The sequence below is a fragment of the Aspergillus pseudodeflectus genome (assembly GCF_044049435.1).
Source record: "Aspergillus pseudodeflectus strain CBS 756.74 chromosome Unknown BJX68scaffold_78, whole genome shotgun sequence".
Classification (NCBI taxonomy): Eukaryota; Fungi; Ascomycota; class Eurotiomycetes; order Eurotiales; family Aspergillaceae; genus Aspergillus; species Aspergillus pseudodeflectus.
In genome coordinates, this window is record NW_027263854.1 from 120,518 (window position 1) to 137,449 (window position 16,932).

The following is a 16,932-nucleotide window of genomic DNA, read 5'->3' on the forward strand; positions in this document are numbered from 1 at the left end:
TCTGCTGGAGCTTAGTTTCAACAAGGATAGATGTTAGGTGATATCGAAGCATGTAACATCCTGCTCTGCGAGAACAGAGATGCCTGGACGGCAGGGGACTTCTGATAAGTGGAGGGAAAGCATCAGTACCCCGCTCAACGCCTCGCAAGCGATGAATAGGTCGACTCCTGTAGAAAGCTGACACCCAGGCCAGGTCTGCTGCGTGCGGATGTATGGCACCATATTTGCTGAGCACATCGACCTATGTTTGAGTTGGCGCGCACTTACAGTCTGGACCTTACGCCGGATGGGAGGGTCAGGAGCAAACACCCAAGATCTCAAGTGCCGGAAATTAAACAGGACCCATCCAACATTCGATCAACGGTCAGCGGTCTTAACCAGTAATGACAGACTCTCAAATTGTCGAGGGGGTTAAATTGATCCTTCGGTCCAAGCGTTGGCCCAACCGTTGGCCCCCACAGGATTTAATGAAACGTGAGCAATTAGAATTGCGGGATCCTTAAATTTACACACTGGCCTACCTTCGGAGTTTTCGGGATATGTGGTGTCAGATCGGGGATTTTCGAGATGACTGAACCAATCGGCTGGCAATCCCTTCCAACAGTTGGCGCCGGTGGCGCGTGCTTCTATAGTATACCGTTGTTATAGTATAGCTACACCAGACCATGGGACAATTTCCGGAGCATCTTATAGATACCTCATTATGCCGTCAATGTATGATCTTTGACTTTTCTATCCTTCTCTTCAAGCTTGTCATTTACTACTCTCCTTACCTCTGTTCTTTCTATTACTTCAGCCTGGTGCTCGAAGCCCCCACGCTCCTTTTCCAATTATACACTCCTTTTGATTCCGACTTTCCAAAATGCCTTCCTTTGCCCGTTATTTTGGCGCCAGCCTCTTAAGCATTGCTTACTACGCCTCCTCGGTCGCTGCAACCGGCGTCATCCTCCCCCTCTACACCTGGCCGAGCGAAGGCGCCTGGGACCCGGTCTACGATGCGCTGGCCGCATACCCCGAGGTAGACTTCTACGTCATTGTCAACCCGAGCTCTGGTCCTGGTGACTCGTGTAAGCTGCCACCCGACTATAAGACCCATTGTGCAGTCCACTAATACGTATACCTGCCATCCTACAGCCCCTCCCGCATCCGAATACATCACCGGCGTTACAACCCTAAACAGCTACGCCAACGCGCACACCGTCGGATACGTGCGCACGAACTGGGCGGACCGCGATATCAACGATGTGAAACAGGATATTGATGTTTATAGCCAGTGGGCCACGTACAGTGGCAGCTCTAGCTCCGGAAGCAGCAAGCGCAGTCGCAAGGCGCGCAGGTACAGGTCTCCCTGTTCACCTCAGGAGGAGACAGAGACAGACACGGAGCCCATTTCAACCATAAGTCCAACTGGGTTTGTTACCACAACTACCCCCTCGACACCTACTTCCACTTCCACTTCGACTTCTATATCCACCCCCAGCAGTACCTCGACCCCTACCAACCAAAACACCGGCATCACCCTCTCGGGAATCTTCTTCGACGAAGCGCCGCAATCCTCCGATAAATCTCAACTATCTTACATGCAAGAAGCAGCTGAATACGTGCAATCACACTCTGCACACTTCGCCTCCACCACCAACACCTCCACAGTAATCTTCAACCCAGGCACAGCCCCCGACGCAGCATACTTCAACTATGCAACACATATCGTCGACTTCGAGAGCACGTACGACGCATGGTTGGGTAGTGAGCAGAAGTCCGGGGCCGGGGGATTGATCGACGGCGTCGAGGAAGCCGATTATAGCCAGAGTGCGATCATTATCAACTCTGTCCCCGAGAATGTCGATTATGCGGCTGTGGTTGGGGCGGCAGTTGAGAAGGGGGTTGCCATGGTTTATTTGACGGGGGATTTTGATTATAAGACCCTGAGCTCTGTTGGGGATGTTGCGGCGGCAATCTTGAGTGCTTAGAGTTGTTTTAACCTGGTGGGTAGCACCCTCGCGAGGGTTGTTGTCTTGGGGCTGGCCCCTGTATAGATTCAAGATGCGAACAAAGATGTATCCACCAATACGAGGCACACATACTTCGCCTTGTAGAAAACAGGGTCACCTCCGTGTCGTGGCCTCTCTACCACAGGCCCGACATAGTGTCTGTCGCGTCTAAAAGATCTAACTACCGCAAGTTTTACGATCTTAAAAGCAGAAATGATCACTCAATCGACTCATGTCTACTTGTGAACTGTCTAGGGATGTCGTAGAGCGCACTTCAGGCCTTCGTACTATCACCCTTGTATTGGTAGTAGGTAACCGAGTTTCTCGAACGAGAGGGACGGAGAAGGTACAGCAATTAAATGATACTATCTCAGTGATAAGCTCTCATGGATCAAGGCAGCTGGAGTTTGCTCAACCGCAACAAGGTTCAACTTTGGCATTTTCTTAACCTGGGAATATCAAAAGTATATATTGCTTGGCAAGTCCCACTGGCTCAAAGTCATATTACCTCCATATGCAAACGGCGGAAGACGATGGTGAGGTGTAAGAGGTACCCTCAGTTACCCCCAAGTCCGTATCAACTGTCTCTGCGGTTGACTTTGTTGCCAGACTCTAAGCGGCGATTCATCCAGCGCAGCGGTTTATACAAGCTCTGCTTCCTTTTCTGCCTTTTCTGTTCGTACATAGCGTTTTCGAGACCTTGAGATACTGTCTCCATGATCTGTTGTGTCATAGCCGTGGTATGACCCGCCGCCCACGCTTGTCTGTACAGATCCACCGCCTCATCGAGATGGCCTTGTTTATGCAGTAGCATTGCAAGCATCACTCGGCACGCCACTGCGATATTGGCCACTCGATCCTCGTTGAGCTGTACGGCGTCTCTGTAATATGCCTCTGCCTCGGCAACTCGGCCTTGGGCGTCAAGCAGGACGGCGAGCCGCGCCATACAGAGTGCAATTCTGACATCATCTGCCGGGAGGACCTCTCGTCTCAGCTTGATCAGTTGAAGATAGCGCTGTTCCGCCTCGCGTTGTTGACCCAGCTCGACCAGCACCGCGGTAAAAATCTCCATGGCATTGAGGGTTTCCGGGCTATTTCGTCCTAACGTTCGGTACCTCCAATCTACCACCTGCTTCAGCATCCCGCAGGCTTCTTCGTACCTCTCCAGCAGAGCAAGCACTTTGGCTAGCTCATACATGGTGCTCATAGTGTTTGCATGTTGATCCCCCTCCTCAGCGGACCGTTGATCATACACCTTCCGGTAGAGTTTCTCAGCCTCTGTGAGCTGACCCTGTTTCCGCTTGATGTCTGCAAGATCCGATAAGCATGTCCATTTTGACGGGTGAACTTCACCCAGAACTTCCACATAAAGGTGGTAAGCTGCATCCTGGAACTTTTCGGCCTCCTTCCAATTCTGCTGTCGACAGCATGCCATAGCAAGCTCTGAAAGAGCTCGAAGGGTTTGGGGATGTTTATCACCAAGCTTTTCGGCAGTGTACTGAACCGTCTTGGCATAGCCGCTGATTACCCGAGTACAGGCATTGGGCGACCTGAACAACGCATCCAGCCCAATTGGTGTTCCACTTATGAGCTCCTCATCGCCTAGGTCTCCTTCACACTCCATGAGAATGTATCGATAAAGGTTTCTGGCTTCTATTGTTCGTCCAACTGCTTGAAGGTTATTAGCGAGGATACAGAGGGTCAGAAGGCTCTCGGGACACCAGATTTGTGTAGCCTTCTTGAATTTCCTCAGTGAGTTGCACATCTCAAGAGCTTCGGTCAACCGCTCCAATTCTATTAAAATGCCTGCTAGAATCCACTGGCTTTGTATGGTAGAAATATCGTCAGGACAGGTCAACTGCAGGCGCGCCTCAACAACACATCTCTGTTTAGTTTCTGCAGCCGTGTATTGGCGTTGGTCGAGGAGTATAGCTGTGATAAGCTGTATGCTATCGATGGTTTCCGGATTGCTGTCCCCAAGGGCTTTGGAGCGTATGTCGTAAGCTTCCTTAGCGTGCGAAAGAGCCAAGGTGGACTGAGCGCAGAACTTTCTGTACCCTGTCATGTAATACAGTAACTTCGCCCGACTCAGTAAAAGTTCCTTCCGAAGAGCTCCAAATGTGGAGCTAAAACGAAGGACCTCATCTCCATGGGCGGCTATTTGTTCGAAGTACTGCCAGGGTCTCATTGGTGCAAAGGTAAGTGCAGCGGGGATACGAGTTGATGCTTCTAGCAGGTATGCTTCAATGGTTCCGCGGCGAGTCAGAAATCCACGTACGGCTTGCTGAACTAGGGGGTGCATCATAATACTGTCATCTGGGCTTTTTCTCACCATGGATAATGAGAAAAGAGTGCCCAGTGCTTTCGTCAACGCGAGGTCATTCCAACCATGTCCCAAAAGGAGGGTTTCAGGGACCCCTCGCGGTGCGTCAAAAATGCTGATGCGAGCCAGGAGGTCGGCCGCGGGCGGTTCGTTACGGTGTATCCGTTCGAAGGACACTTCCCAGGTGCAGAAAACTGTCGCTGGTATAGCGTCATCCCGCTGGATATTACGGTATTCCGTGTCGGCGAACCAGCCTCCTAATCCGTTTGCCTCCTTCAGGAGTCTTTTATAGTTCGTTACAGACGTCTGATAGTGCTTGATGAACCCAAGAGCATGCGTGAGGGCTAAAGGAAAACAACCCAACATCTCCAACAAGTCCTGGAGATCTTTCGGGCTGCTCCTTTGCTCAGGCCGCAGAGTTGCCTCGAACAACGAGCGAGCATCCTGCATCTCCAACGGTGGTATGGCAATGACATCTTCGTTTATGTGATCCCATTCCGGAAGATACTGCGTCACCCGCATGTCGCGCGTCGTCACGATGACCGACCCCGTTCCGAGGCGACCACTAGGAACGAAGGCCATCTCGGACGCAAGCTCTGGCCCGTCATCCAGGCTGTCCAGGACCATAAGCCAGGGCCGGGCAGTTCGCTTCGCCAGATGCGCGTGGATTTGAGGTTTGAGATCAGATTCGGGATTATCATGGCCAGGAATTTGGAGGGCAAGAGCAATTTCAGAATAGCTCTGTGTAAAGTTGCTGCTGGTACGCGCGTCGACCCAGAATACAGGCGCCGTTGGGGTCTTTTTTCGAAACAGATGGCAGTATTCCAGCGCAAGTTGCGTTTTGCTACATCACGTCGTCAGCCGAGGAAAGCGTAAGATTTCATGGAACATACCCAACTCCGCCAATCCCCGCGAGAACGGCCGGTTCTCTGCGTTTGAGTTTGTTATCAATCATAGCCAAAATGCCCTTTCGCCGGACAAATTTCGGATTCACAGGAGATGGGACCATGAAACATTGGCCGATCGAGTGTAGCAATGGATCAGGTATGATGCTGAGGAGTTCCTTTGCATAAGCCGCCGCCGTGACTGCAGCGTAGTCCTGCCAGGCTTTGTTCTTATGGCTATCCGCGTAGTCGCATATACCACGAACAACAAGCGAAGGGAAGACAGTCATTAAACCAGCTGCCTCCATCTCAAAACAGAGAATGTCGTGCCGTTTCCGTAGCTCGTCGCGAGTGGCTCCGTGACGCATAACCTGGTTGCCCGATGCAATCAAGCCATAATGTACAACCGGGCGTGTTGATGGACGGGGGAGGCGATAAACGCGTTGACTGGGATCGCACTGTGCACACGAGATTGCTCCTTGTGGGTGATCATAACAGGTTAGATAAAGAACGTCGGACTCTAGGCCTGGATGCATGAAATCAGGGTAGCGATCAATCATTGTATCTATATATTCGTTCATTCTCGGCTCCCTTAAGCGGCGTTGAGCTTGCAATTGGGACACAGCGGTTAACAGGTCTCGTGGTGGACGGAGACTGTCCTCAATGCATCTTGATCGACCTCCTTGCTCCGTCTTGCCCTTGTCATATTGGATAACGCCGCGGTTGCCGACAACCACATCCCCCAGCCTGATGTCATCCTTCTCGCCTGGGATCCCACCACCGATACCAACAACTAGACGAATCTCGAGGCGAGGGAATGTTAACTTCATTTGCGTGGCTGTCACGGCCGCGGGCACAGTTCCAATTTCGCCGACGGGTAGGCAAGCGAGGACAACATTATGCGAGCCGATCCTACCGAGGGTGTAAGCATTGCAGGCAATGGATTCAGTCGGAGGGTTCTCATGTTCCTCGTCAAGCATTACTCGCGCGGCTGCCAGTTCCCGCGGCAGTGCGCAAATCCAGCCGACCGCGTAGTCCTCGTGAGTTCGAGTCATGGTGCATGCTGGATCAAAGTCGGGCGGAAAAGGAAGAGACAAAGAAAAGGGTGAAATCGGAGGAACAGTGAATTTCTGATGATGAGACTGAAGATCTGAGTTTCGCCAGGTCATGGTGCTGGGACAGTGGGGAATTTAGAGGGTTGCCTGAGATTCGGATCGCGGTTCAGCCTCGCCTTGGCTGCAGCGGCGTCTGACCGACCGGTGGTGGCAGTGCAACCAATGACCGATGACCAGCACTGTGACCCAAGGCCGATTTTCCTACCCTTCACTTGTCTGCTAAGCCAGTTTTCCTCGCGGGCTGACGGAGGCTGCAACTCTTGTACCATACAAAGTGGCTTCGGCGGGCCTAGGTGGGATACGCCCACGACTGGTTACCCGGAGGTGGTGAGGGGTGAGGATGCATCAAACCGGGTGCAACTGTCCAGTGAGTAGGCTGTAAAAGCACTTTGCACTGGCTGAACATTTGAAGGCTTACAATGCCCACTGGTCGAAAAAAGTGCCGTTGACGTCCGACCAATCGAGATCCGCATACATCTCAGCCGACACATCGATAGAATGGCCCAGGATACCTCCAATCTCCGCGGTAGCGCTTCCCATTCCCAGATGCGAAAGCCAGTCAATTTCCTGGGTGTTTGTTTGAGAATTCGGCAGTATCTGAAATTGGGAGTTATCACAGGGCTGGCCTGGCCCTGTGGATGCTGGTTCGCTAAGGGTATTCCGAATAGATGCTGTGCCCGTCATCCAATTGTTTCGTAAGCGGTCGACCTTGCGGCTTAGGTCTCGCATTATCGTTGCTGCGTTGGTAGCGACCGCGAAACTGTTCCCGAAATGCTCAAAGACAGACACTGACAGGTCGATGGCTTCTCGAGCAGCGGCCGAGGACGAAGTCTGCGGAAAGGCCAGCACGTATCCAACGAGCGTCATTGAGACGTTCCATTGCCATTGGAAGGCCTCGTGCCAGCCGTGTAGGATAGAAGACATGTTAAGAACCTGGTACGTTATGTGTGTGAGGGCAATAGCGTGGGCAGCGCATTTGGACGCCGCCTGTTCCGTAGCGGACGGCGGGGCTCCGTTGAGCGTGAAGCAAATGGCCGATCGGTAGAGATTGGTGGACATGCAGTGGTATGTCAGCTCGAGCAGGAGGCGCTCGCGCTGGAGCCACCCGGGAGTGAATTGCTCAATCTGTACTGGGGAGAGGTCCGTTGAGAAAGGAACACCGCCGTTCTGTCGCGCTATCTTCAAGGCTTCGGGGACACCCTTGAGCCACCCATCCATGATCGCCGCGATGGCTCCTGTATTGCCTATCACGACAGCAACTGGCGGCTTGGCGTAAACGCTCATGTATGCCTTTCGCACCGCAATGACGAGTTTTGTTTTGTAGAGACTCCATGTCAACCAGGTGATGTTCTCTCCAATCGGGGCGAAGCTAGAGCCCGAGGTTCTAGCGATCTCCCTGTCACCCGAAGGCAGGGAGCAATAATATGACGAATCTTGAAGAATGAATGGACGCCCCATCTTCATGCTTCGGTTGCTCTCCAGAATGTACAGGATCCACCATATACGCTTCCGTAGCTCCCTTTCCCGCTGCGGCATGTTCTGGGGAGGTTCAAGATGCAAGCCGAGCATAAAAGCGGTGCGAACTGCAAGACCGCAAGAGTTATCTGTCATGTTTTGAAAGCCAGCGTTGCATAAATATATCGAGCAGAGGATATGACATTGCAGTGTGGACAGAGTTGGGCTTTCTAGTTGGCTCGACAATAGCGCTAGACAGCGGCGGTAATGCCAGCGACCAGCGATAGTAGAGTCCGAATCATCAACATTGCCCTTGTTAGCGGTGGTCAACGCTTGCCGCCGACCTGGCTGTCGAGCCATACCATACTGCATGCAGAGAGCCAAGACCATGTCGACGAGGGCGGAGGGTTTTCTTTCTGTCGCCCCAGCCGTCCACAGAGACTGGTAGTGCTCTTTGAATTCCGCTTCATCTAGTATTGGAAAGGACGGATAGTACGATTCCCAGAAGAGGTTGATGAAATACTCTTCCTGAATTGAACTGAGCGACTCGGCCGGTCGGATTGAATCGGCAATTGGAGCGGCCTGGCTGGACTGCTCGCTATGAAGATCCTCTGCCGGGCCATCAAGGACTGTACTGGCAGATTCGGGCATCATACCTCGCGCCGAGTGATTTTCTTTCAGAGCCGTAGCCAAGAACTTGTTGATGCTGCCGATGAAAAAGAAAAGCGACGATGCACCGTACCACGTCTTGTTTGGGGATCGAGCTGTGCTGATATGAATGCCTTCCCAGAATTTATCCTGACTTTGTTTTTCAGTCTTCGGAGCATTGCCCTCGAGTTCATCCTCTGGGGTCGCGGGCGTTTGCAGCTGCCGACCGGAGGGACGTTGCCGCTCATTCTGCAGCTCGAGTTCGAGTTCGCTGACTCGCGCTTTCAACCTCTCAATCTCGCGATAGGCTTGTGGGAGTGTAACCGATCGCGTCAGCCGGTCGTGATTGCACTGTCCACCTCTCTTCCGACAGTTCGCGCAGGGATATTCCGAGTCGCACTTCAGACGGTGCACGCGGCACCGGTTGCAGGCCCTGGCCACTTGGCTCCTTTTTTTTGGGTTGGATGATGGGCCTGCGGATGGGATATCCACAATAAATGTTGGAGTGGCCATTCCGACTCGTAATTCCGATCACCACGATCCGTAAGCAAAGCTGGTGAGATGAGATGAAAGCAGGCGCGGAGATGCGGAGCAGGTGTTGTTGATCATCTGTTGCTTGGTAAGCAGCTTGGACGCCTCGCTGTTCAGGCATCAGCCCAGCGTCGCTTCCCCGCACACGATAACGATAGGACATCACCAAACTGAAACGATAGAACCAACCAAGGCGGTGACGGCGACTTTGCTAAGAGAGGTGCTAGAGAATGAACCCAACAAGATGACTTGGAGTGCATCTGGAAGTGGCCATCAGCGAATACGAACCAAGAATCATTGGCAGTCACATGACCAGATCGCGCCTTCCAACATATGGTGCGGTGACTCGGCTCTACATTATACTACTAGTATCGGCCGAGGGGCAAACGACTATACTTCGCATAGCGCCAAAAAATTGTGCCTATAAACTGGAAGTCCGAGTGCTTGCCCGCAACTCGCACCGGAACTCGCACCGGGAGTCGGCCTTGCAGGGCAGCCCAGATATAGTCCCCACGGTCCGTTCTCCACATCAAGCACGTCCAAGAGAATCGCGCAGAATATATGAGCCGGCACATAATCCCTCTCCAAGACCCAATCTGCCAGCTTTTCGTGTCCAGTACGATAGCAATCCTTCCTTCCTTCCTGACGACCCCATTCAGCCCGGCCCGATCCAACTCAAGATAGGCAAAACACCACGAAACGACAATGTCCCCCCCAAAACACGACCACCGCCCCAACGTCCTCATCATCGTCGCAGACGATCTAGGCTTCAGCGACTGCGGGTGCTTTGGCGCGGAGATCTCGACGCCGAATATTGACGCCCTCGCCGCCGAGGCGAACGCCCTGCGCTTTACGAATTTCCATGTTGCGGCTGCGTGTTCGCCTACGCGGTCTATGCTTATGACGGGTACGTACTGCTCTTCTTTACTGTCAAAGGGCATCGAAGAAAGGCTGTCTGAGACTTAACCGCTAACACATATCTGTACGTACACAGGAACGGACCACCACATCGCGGGCCTCGGCCAACTCCAAGAGATAACCCGGTCCTCCCCCGCCCACGCCGGAAAACCGGGACACGAAGGGTACTTGAACTCGCGGGTTGTCGCGCTCCCCCAACTCCTCTCTGACGGCGGGTACTTCACCTGCATGGCCGGAAAATGGCACCTTGGCCTAAAACCCGAACACCACCCTATCGCGCGCGGGTTCCGGCAATCGTTTGCGCTCCTGCCCGGTTGCGCGAATCACTATGCGTATGAACCGCAATATGCGGATCCATCGACGGAGCCCGGACGCTTCTTTGAGACGGCGACGCGCGCTCTGCATGTGGAGAATGACCGGTTTCTGGGGAGGTTGCCCGAGGGGTTCTATAGTAGTGATGCGTATGCGGAGAGGCTTGTGGAGTACCTTGAAGGGAGAGATGAGGAGGAGAAGGCGATGCCGTTTTTCGCGTATTTGCCCTTTAGCGCGCCACATTGGCCGCTGCAGGCACCGAAGGAGGTCTGTGAGAAATATCGCAGGGTTTATGATGAGGGGCCTGAGGTGCTGAGGCAGAAGAGGTTGGCGAGGTTGAAGGAGCTCGGGATGGTGGATCCAGAGGTTGAGGCGCATCCCGTTGTTTTCTCCGATGGGAGGACCGAGGAGTGGGAGGAGTTGCCGGAGGAGGTGAGGAAAGCGTCGAGTCGGGCGATGGAGGTATACGCCGGGATGGTGGATCGGATGGATTGGAATATCGGGCGGGTTGTGGACTATTTGAAGAAGATTGGGGAGTATGACAATACGTTGATTCTCTTCATGAGCGACAATGGGGCGGCGGGGGCAAGCTACGAAGCTGCTCCGCTTCTCGGGGATAACATCATGGCACATGTCCACAAGTACTATGACAACAGCCTAGAGAATATCGGGCGGGGGAACAGCTTTGTCTGGTACGGGTGCCGCTGGGCCCAGGCTGCGACGGCGCCATCCAGGCTGTTCAAGATGCACTCCACGGAAGGAGGCTGTCGCGTGCCGCTTGTTGTCAAGGCACCGCAGGGGTTAGCAGGGAAAGCGCAGGGTGGGATCACGGATGCCTTCTGTACAGTCATGGACATTGTCCCGACCGTGCTGGAAATGGCCAACCTTGGCCACCCGGCACAGTACAAGGGCAAGGATGTGGCACCGCTGCGAGGGCTAAGCTGGGTTCCGTTTCTTTCGCAAGTGTGGTCGACGGCTGGATCAGAACCATCCTCAGCGCCTCTCGATCAGTATCATCAGATTCATGGCCCTGATTATGCTGTCGGCTTTGAGGTCGCGGGCTCTGCAGCCTTGCGAAGAGGCGACTGGAAGATTACGTTTGTTCCGGCACCCGACGGCCCACAGAAATGGGAGCTATTCAACATCAGAGAGGATCCTGGTGAAGTTCATGACTTGGCAGCGCAGAAGCCGGAGTTGCTAGATGAGATGCTACAGCTCTGGAAAGAATACAAAACGGATGTCGGGAGTGTTGGGGTGGCAGGCGAGTTTGAACGCTCTGTGCAGGGGCTTGGGACTATGCTGGACGAGATGGACGATCCGTATGCGTGGATCAAGTACATTGGCAGACCAGAGATTACGCCAGAACGCCTCAAGAGCGTTGTACCGCGTGTACCGGAGTAGCTGAATTCGGGGGAATAAAAGAAACTGCGGATCGATTTTGCTACCAACTTCGTAGCCCACTTGGGTCGATCGTGTCCCACGGCGGCCATTCCCATGATGGCAAAGGGCCCATCGAGGTCCATGCAAGGTAGTCACCCATTTCCTCTGCAGTTCGAATGTAGTCTTCAACCGACGGCTGGCCTTCCGCGGGAGGACCGGGGTCGGGCAGTGAAGGCTCCAGTTCCTGCACGTGGGAAACAGAATGCGACGCAATCTGAGAATCTTGGTTGCTAGCTTGCGGACGGTGCTCCTCATGCTGAACCCTCCTTTCTGCCCCATACGCGGGATCCAATAAAGGACTCAGGACCCCGGGTCGTGAAGACCCGCGCGATGAAGTGCTCGTAATACCAACATTACTTTGTCGAGCCTCTATCTCAGCCCTGGCCCGTCGGAAGAATGCAAAGTTGGTAAGGTGATGCATCTCAGGTGACCCCGTCACATAGACAGAGTCGTCAAGATCCCTAGGGGCCATTAGCATTTCCGCCGTTGAGCTTGTGACATGGGGAAAGTGGTCCAACAGATTGATTCCATGAAATTCGCGAGTGATATCGTCGAGTCCGAACAACATGCACAGTGAAAGAATGACGCGGACCTAGTCTGCTTAACAGAATGTAATAGTTTGATAAGGGCGGGTGTGTCCTTACACATGGGCTTCGTTCTTCTTTTCCCGTGTGGAGAAAAGCAAAAAGATCGAGATGGGCTCGGAGATTCTGTCTCACCATCTCCTGAGTGTATGTATCGTTTTGTACCGTTGCCGTAAACACAATTTGGATCTTGGCGGACTCGAACAGTACCCCGGACCACAGCGGTTGATCAGCAATCATGGCTTTGTCGGGAAGGACTTTGCGGACCAGATTGGAGACCTCGTGGGCATGATGGAAACACCGCCGCTGGCAGTCTTGCAAGAAGACAGGTGGAGCCCCGCGAAATCCGGTGGCAAGAGGGAAGCTGAAGCCGGGCAGCGATATCCTTGTGAGATCGAACATGGCGGCGTGAAAGAGAAGATGGAGGAGCAAAACGGCGCTGAGGATGTGCTGGTCCTTGTGCATGTACATGTTTAGATCGGTCAAGTGGTAACGATCGGGTATAGCATTGTAAAAGGATTCCAGCTTCAGCAGTGTTGCACTAAAGGGTGACGAGTAACTCCAAATGGGAGCTGCTTCGTTGGGTGTTGTACGGATGATCCTGATTGTCGCGTTGGCCACAGTAAGAGTTAACCGGAGATTGCAGACCTACCTCAGCACCGTTCTCCGTAGCCTGATAAGAATCGTAGTTAAAGCAGGGAGGTCAAGTGTCCTGACGGTGGAGAAACTGGGAGAGCTCTCGATAGTGTTGAGAGAGACAAGAGTTCCGGAGGTTAACGCAAGAAAGTCTTGATCAGAGCGGGGGAGGGGGATGCGTGGGTAATCATCCCGCCACGACGAGTGCTTGTCTACACCAGGCGCAATGAGCGAATCAATATGGTAGGATGCCCAGACAATTCTATTTGCCGTCTCCTGCCTTAGGACCTCCGCCTGTGTCTCCGCCATCGGTGGATGTGGCGCATCGAGCCCCAGAAGACAGATTGCTCGAAATAAGGAACCAGACAGGGAGAAGATGAGTGCGTGCTGATTCGTTTTGGAGGCGTATTCACAAACAAGAATCATAGCCTGGCCGAGGTTATTTTGTGCCGTGAGAAAGATAGAAGCGGGGGTTACTCACTACGAGATCCTGGACGGTCGGGATATGAGCCGTGAGCAGCACATGCTGGCGTGCTTTCTCTGCCCACGCATCCCCAGGAGTCGGGCTATAGGCAGCACCTTTGCACAGCGAGGGGATTGAGTCCAAAGTGATCAGCCTGCTGAAGTCAATAGGAAGCCACCATGAGGGCCGTGCTTCCGCACCTTGCGCCGAGAGCACACATGATGTGCAGGGTTGGCTCGCCGAATTCATCGAGAGCAGTGCCACGGTCCAGTGCTTGCATAAGGGATGGTTTGTGGATAAGGCCGGTATATCCCATTGGCTGAGATCTCTGGAAGTATGTATTGATCAGACATCGTAAGGTTTCGCCCTCCGGAAGGGTGCTTGAGTAGAGTCCTGATAGATGAAGTTCAAACCCGGCAACCACGACAACGGCACCGGCAGAGTAGAAGGGGCAGTCTTGCTGCGGACGTGCCTCTGGTCGTTTTTTGTCCGTGGCGCGATAGACACAGTCTATCTTGCGCAGCAGACATCTCTGACAAGATGGTCTTGTTCGAGTGCATTGATCCTTGGATGCGCGACAGGCCTCGCAAGCTCCCATACGACGTCGCTCCTTGCCTGCAGCTCGAAAGATTTTTTCCGTTGACTTGAGAATGTCCCTGCGAGAGAGCGCCCTGTCATCGGTGCTGTAGCCCGGACATGCAACACTGAGGCGGGCGCAGTTACGACAGGAAGGGAGGGACTTGTCGCATCGAACCTAGTGACGGTCAGAACGCATAGACAGCGCCTAGTGCAGGTGGGGTACGCCGTGTACCTTTCGAGAACGGCACACAATGCAGCCTGGAATATGCAAGTTAGATGGCAATTCGTCTCAGTTGGGGAACACGGGAATACCGGAGAGTGCTGAGGGTGACCGCGACATTACCTCTGGCAGGGACAATTCGCGTACAGCGACCAGGGGAAGCTGTCTGCGCAGTTGGTGGTGGCCGGACAAGAAGGTCGTCCCTGGGGACAATTTGCGGGGGACGCAATCGCGGCCCACAGTGACGAGCTCAGCTTCTCCAGTGATGATTGGTCAGAAACCACAGCAGACCGGAACTCGCACCGGAGCTCGCAGTATTCTATCGCACACGAAGATTGAGCCAACATCACGACATGAAGCTGAAGTCGAACTTGGGTGCAGAGAATGAAGCTTCGGAAGGAGGCTAGGGTATAAGAAGACGAAGCATGCCGCACCTGCCAGGGGGTTGGCCCCCATCGTACCCTCCCCAACTCGCCCAAAACATCCACTACGATGGCTGCAGAAAAAGTGGACATGTCGTTGGTCCAGCGACTGCGACATCTGAATCCCATGCTTTTGTTTATTATGGCGTCTGTTCCTCTGTTCCTGCCTCATGTGACTCCCGCTAATCAAACGTGTAGCTACATGTCAATGTGCTCCTTCAACTTTGGCTATGATGTTGGCGTCTTCAGCGGAGTTCAGGCCATGAACAGCTTTGGACGTCGCTTCGGAGAATACAATGACAAACGTGGAGCGTGGGAGTTACCAGCATGGCTCTCGTCTGTCATGACCTCTACCCCGTTTATCGGGAAGGCAATTGTGCGGCACCAGTTACCCGCCCAATGGTCTGTTGCTAACGGAATCCTAGGGGAGTATCTGCTGCGGATACATCGCGAAGAGATGGGGTCGACGGTTTGCAATCTTTTGCCTGTGCATTGTCTGCCTCGTGTGCGTTGTCCATCCCAACTTTCCGGGGTCTGCGCTGACCAACATCCGTCATAGAGGCGTAGTGCTGCAAATGGCGGCGGTTAACTCGGCCATGTTCACCATCGGTCGCATTATCACGTTTGGCATGACCGGCATGGCCATCGTCGTTGTGCCCATATACAACGCCGAGACTTGTCCCCAGGTTCTACGAGGAATGTTCAGCTCGACACTGCAGCTGATGATCTCTTTGGGCTCATTGGTGGCGAGCTGTGTCACATATGGAACGAAGAACACCGCAGGCGATGCGGGGTGGAGAATTCCCACTGGTCTCCAGTTCATCATGCCTGCCTTCCTCCTCCTACTATACCCCCTTATTCCCGAATCCCCTCGTTGGCTGCTTCTCCAGAATCGCCGCGAAGATGCCTTGGATAACCTGCGAAGACTAAGGCCTGGTTCGACGGAGGAGGCATTGCAGTTCGAGATAGAAGCTCTGTTGCGCGCACACCAGAATGAAACCCAGGGGAGCTGGGCTGAAGTCTTCAGTCCCTCCAACAGGGTGAGCTTCTTTAACCCCCGAGCAAACGACTCTGACGTGCTCACATCTTATAGGTTCGCACCGCAGTCGCAGTATTTGCCATGTTTGGCCAGCAGATCACAGGACAGGCATTCACTAGTAAATACGGCGTTGTGTTTTACCAGTCCCAAGGGTTTGGTGACCGGGCCTTCCTCTTCCAGATTATTTCCGGCGTCATTGGGCTCGGTGGGATTGTCTTCACATGGCTGTACTCTGACGGCTTGGGTTGTCGGCCTATCCTGATGATCGGAGGTTCCCTAATGGGCGTGTTCCTCCTGATTCTTGGTGGAGTGGGTACAATTGACCAGGGGAGCCTGAACTCGAATGAAAAGGGCCTCATGGTAGCATCGCTGATGCTGTTTGGTTTCTTTTACAGTGTGTCGTGGGCGCCCATGTACGTGACTTGATATGGCACCTTGGAAAGTCCTTGCTAACGCGGAGCAGATCGTACGTCGTCGTCTCCGAAGCCGCTGCTCTCCACGTCAAGGAAAAGACCAACCTTCTCGCCTGTGTCATCTCGGTGCTCACTACCTTTGTCACTTCGTTCACGATCCCCTATCTCATCAACGAGCGCTACGCAAATTTGGGCGCAAAGGTCGGGTATGTGTACGGGTCCATTAACGTCGTAATGGCGGCCTTGACATACTTCATCATCCCGGAGCTGAAGGGTCGTACCCTGGAGGAGGTGGATCAGCTTTTCGCCAGCGGTGCGCCCTTGAGGAAGTTCCACACGGTACAGACAAGGAATGCACAGGAAGTATATCAGGAGGAAATAGACCAGAAGACACAGCAGAATGGGTCCGAGCCAGGTGCGAAGATGGTCAGCCCAGCGTAGAATTACTCAAGTCCAGTGCATTTGGAGAAAGAAAGGCTGAGTGGTGAACTTGTTCTGAAAGCGTGGTGGCAGACTGCGTCGCCTCCCTCCTACCAGAAACCCACCGATTACCCAATAGCCTCACGACACACCTCCATACGACGTGGATGATCCGCGCAATGGCAGATCCAGGTAAACCACATAGCCGCATAACTGTCTTTCATCAGTCATGCGCCATGATGGCTCTCCGTGAGCGATTAAAGGGCGAGAAAATTAGTTATGAGACAGGCGCTCCAGCTCTTGTGTTGGTTTATGTCGGATTTCGTGGCGTACGTAATATTTGGTCCACCGCCAGAGGAAATGTGAAGGTCTTGATTCATTGAATCTAGCAGTGATACTGCACTAAATACAAGAGAAATAGGGGTAATCTAACTAACTAAAATAGGAAATAGAAACGATACAAGGAATGACCGAGCGGGCGCTGACTAACAGTAAGTTCGGCGTTGAAGCGGAATACTAGCGGTCACTAAAGGTCGACA

At 53.4% G+C, this 16,932-nt stretch overlaps 6 protein-coding genes across 6 annotated transcripts; 3 read left to right on the plus strand and 3 right to left on the minus strand.

Moving 5' to 3' along the window:
• Positions 1 to 862: 862 nt before the first annotated feature.
• BJX68DRAFT_272334 (spherulation-specific family 4 protein) lies at positions 863 to 1,970 on the plus strand (the record flags this gene model as incomplete). The annotated part of the gene is made up of 2 exons (XM_071047184.1): positions 863 to 1,067; positions 1,135 to 1,970. The coding sequence occupies 2 exons, from the start codon at positions 863 to 865 to the stop codon at positions 1,968 to 1,970; spliced, it is 1,041 nt and encodes a 346-aa protein (XP_070893354.1).
• A 598-nt stretch (positions 1,971 to 2,568) lies between these two features.
• Positions 2,569 to 6,253, minus strand: BJX68DRAFT_272335 (uncharacterized protein; the record flags this gene model as incomplete). The annotated part of the gene is made up of 2 exons (XM_071047185.1): positions 2,569 to 5,158; positions 5,208 to 6,253. 2 exons carry the CDS (start codon positions 6,251 to 6,253, stop codon positions 2,569 to 2,571), a joined length of 3,636 nt encoding a protein of 1,211 aa, XP_070893355.1.
• A 294-nt stretch (positions 6,254 to 6,547) lies between these two features.
• BJX68DRAFT_202421 (Zn(II)2Cys6 transcription factor) lies at positions 6,548 to 9,154 on the minus strand. The gene has a single exon (XM_071037574.1). It carries the CDS (start codon positions 8,927 to 8,929, stop codon positions 6,728 to 6,730), a length of 2,202 nt encoding a protein of 733 aa, XP_070893356.1. The 5' UTR covers positions 8,930 to 9,154; the 3' UTR covers positions 6,548 to 6,727.
• Positions 9,155 to 9,337: 183 nt separating this feature from the next.
• Positions 9,338 to 11,611, plus strand: BJX68DRAFT_248316 (arylsulfatase). Its single transcript, XM_071041897.1, has 2 exons — positions 9,338 to 9,854; positions 9,942 to 11,611. Exons 1-2 carry the CDS (start codon positions 9,653 to 9,655, stop codon positions 11,576 to 11,578), a joined length of 1,839 nt encoding a protein of 612 aa, XP_070893357.1. The 5' UTR covers positions 9,338 to 9,652; the 3' UTR covers positions 11,579 to 11,611.
• A 7-nt stretch (positions 11,612 to 11,618) lies between these two features.
• On the minus strand, positions 11,619 to 13,616 carry BJX68DRAFT_272338 (fungal specific transcription factor domain-containing protein; the record flags this gene model as incomplete). Its single annotated transcript, XM_071047186.1, has 6 exons — positions 11,619 to 12,078; positions 12,136 to 12,209; positions 12,262 to 12,802; positions 12,854 to 13,266; positions 13,319 to 13,454; positions 13,501 to 13,616. The coding sequence occupies 6 exons, from the start codon at positions 13,614 to 13,616 to the stop codon at positions 11,619 to 11,621; spliced, it is 1,740 nt and encodes a 579-aa protein (XP_070893358.1).
• A 975-nt stretch (positions 13,617 to 14,591) lies between these two features.
• On the plus strand, positions 14,592 to 16,414 carry BJX68DRAFT_272339 (sugar porter family MFS transporter; the record flags this gene model as incomplete). Its single annotated transcript, XM_071047187.1, has 6 exons — positions 14,592 to 14,668; positions 14,720 to 14,897; positions 14,947 to 15,026; positions 15,081 to 15,561; positions 15,615 to 15,973; positions 16,024 to 16,414. The coding sequence occupies 6 exons, from the start codon at positions 14,592 to 14,594 to the stop codon at positions 16,412 to 16,414; spliced, it is 1,566 nt and encodes a 521-aa protein (XP_070893359.1).
• Positions 16,415 to 16,932: the final 518 nt, after the last annotated feature.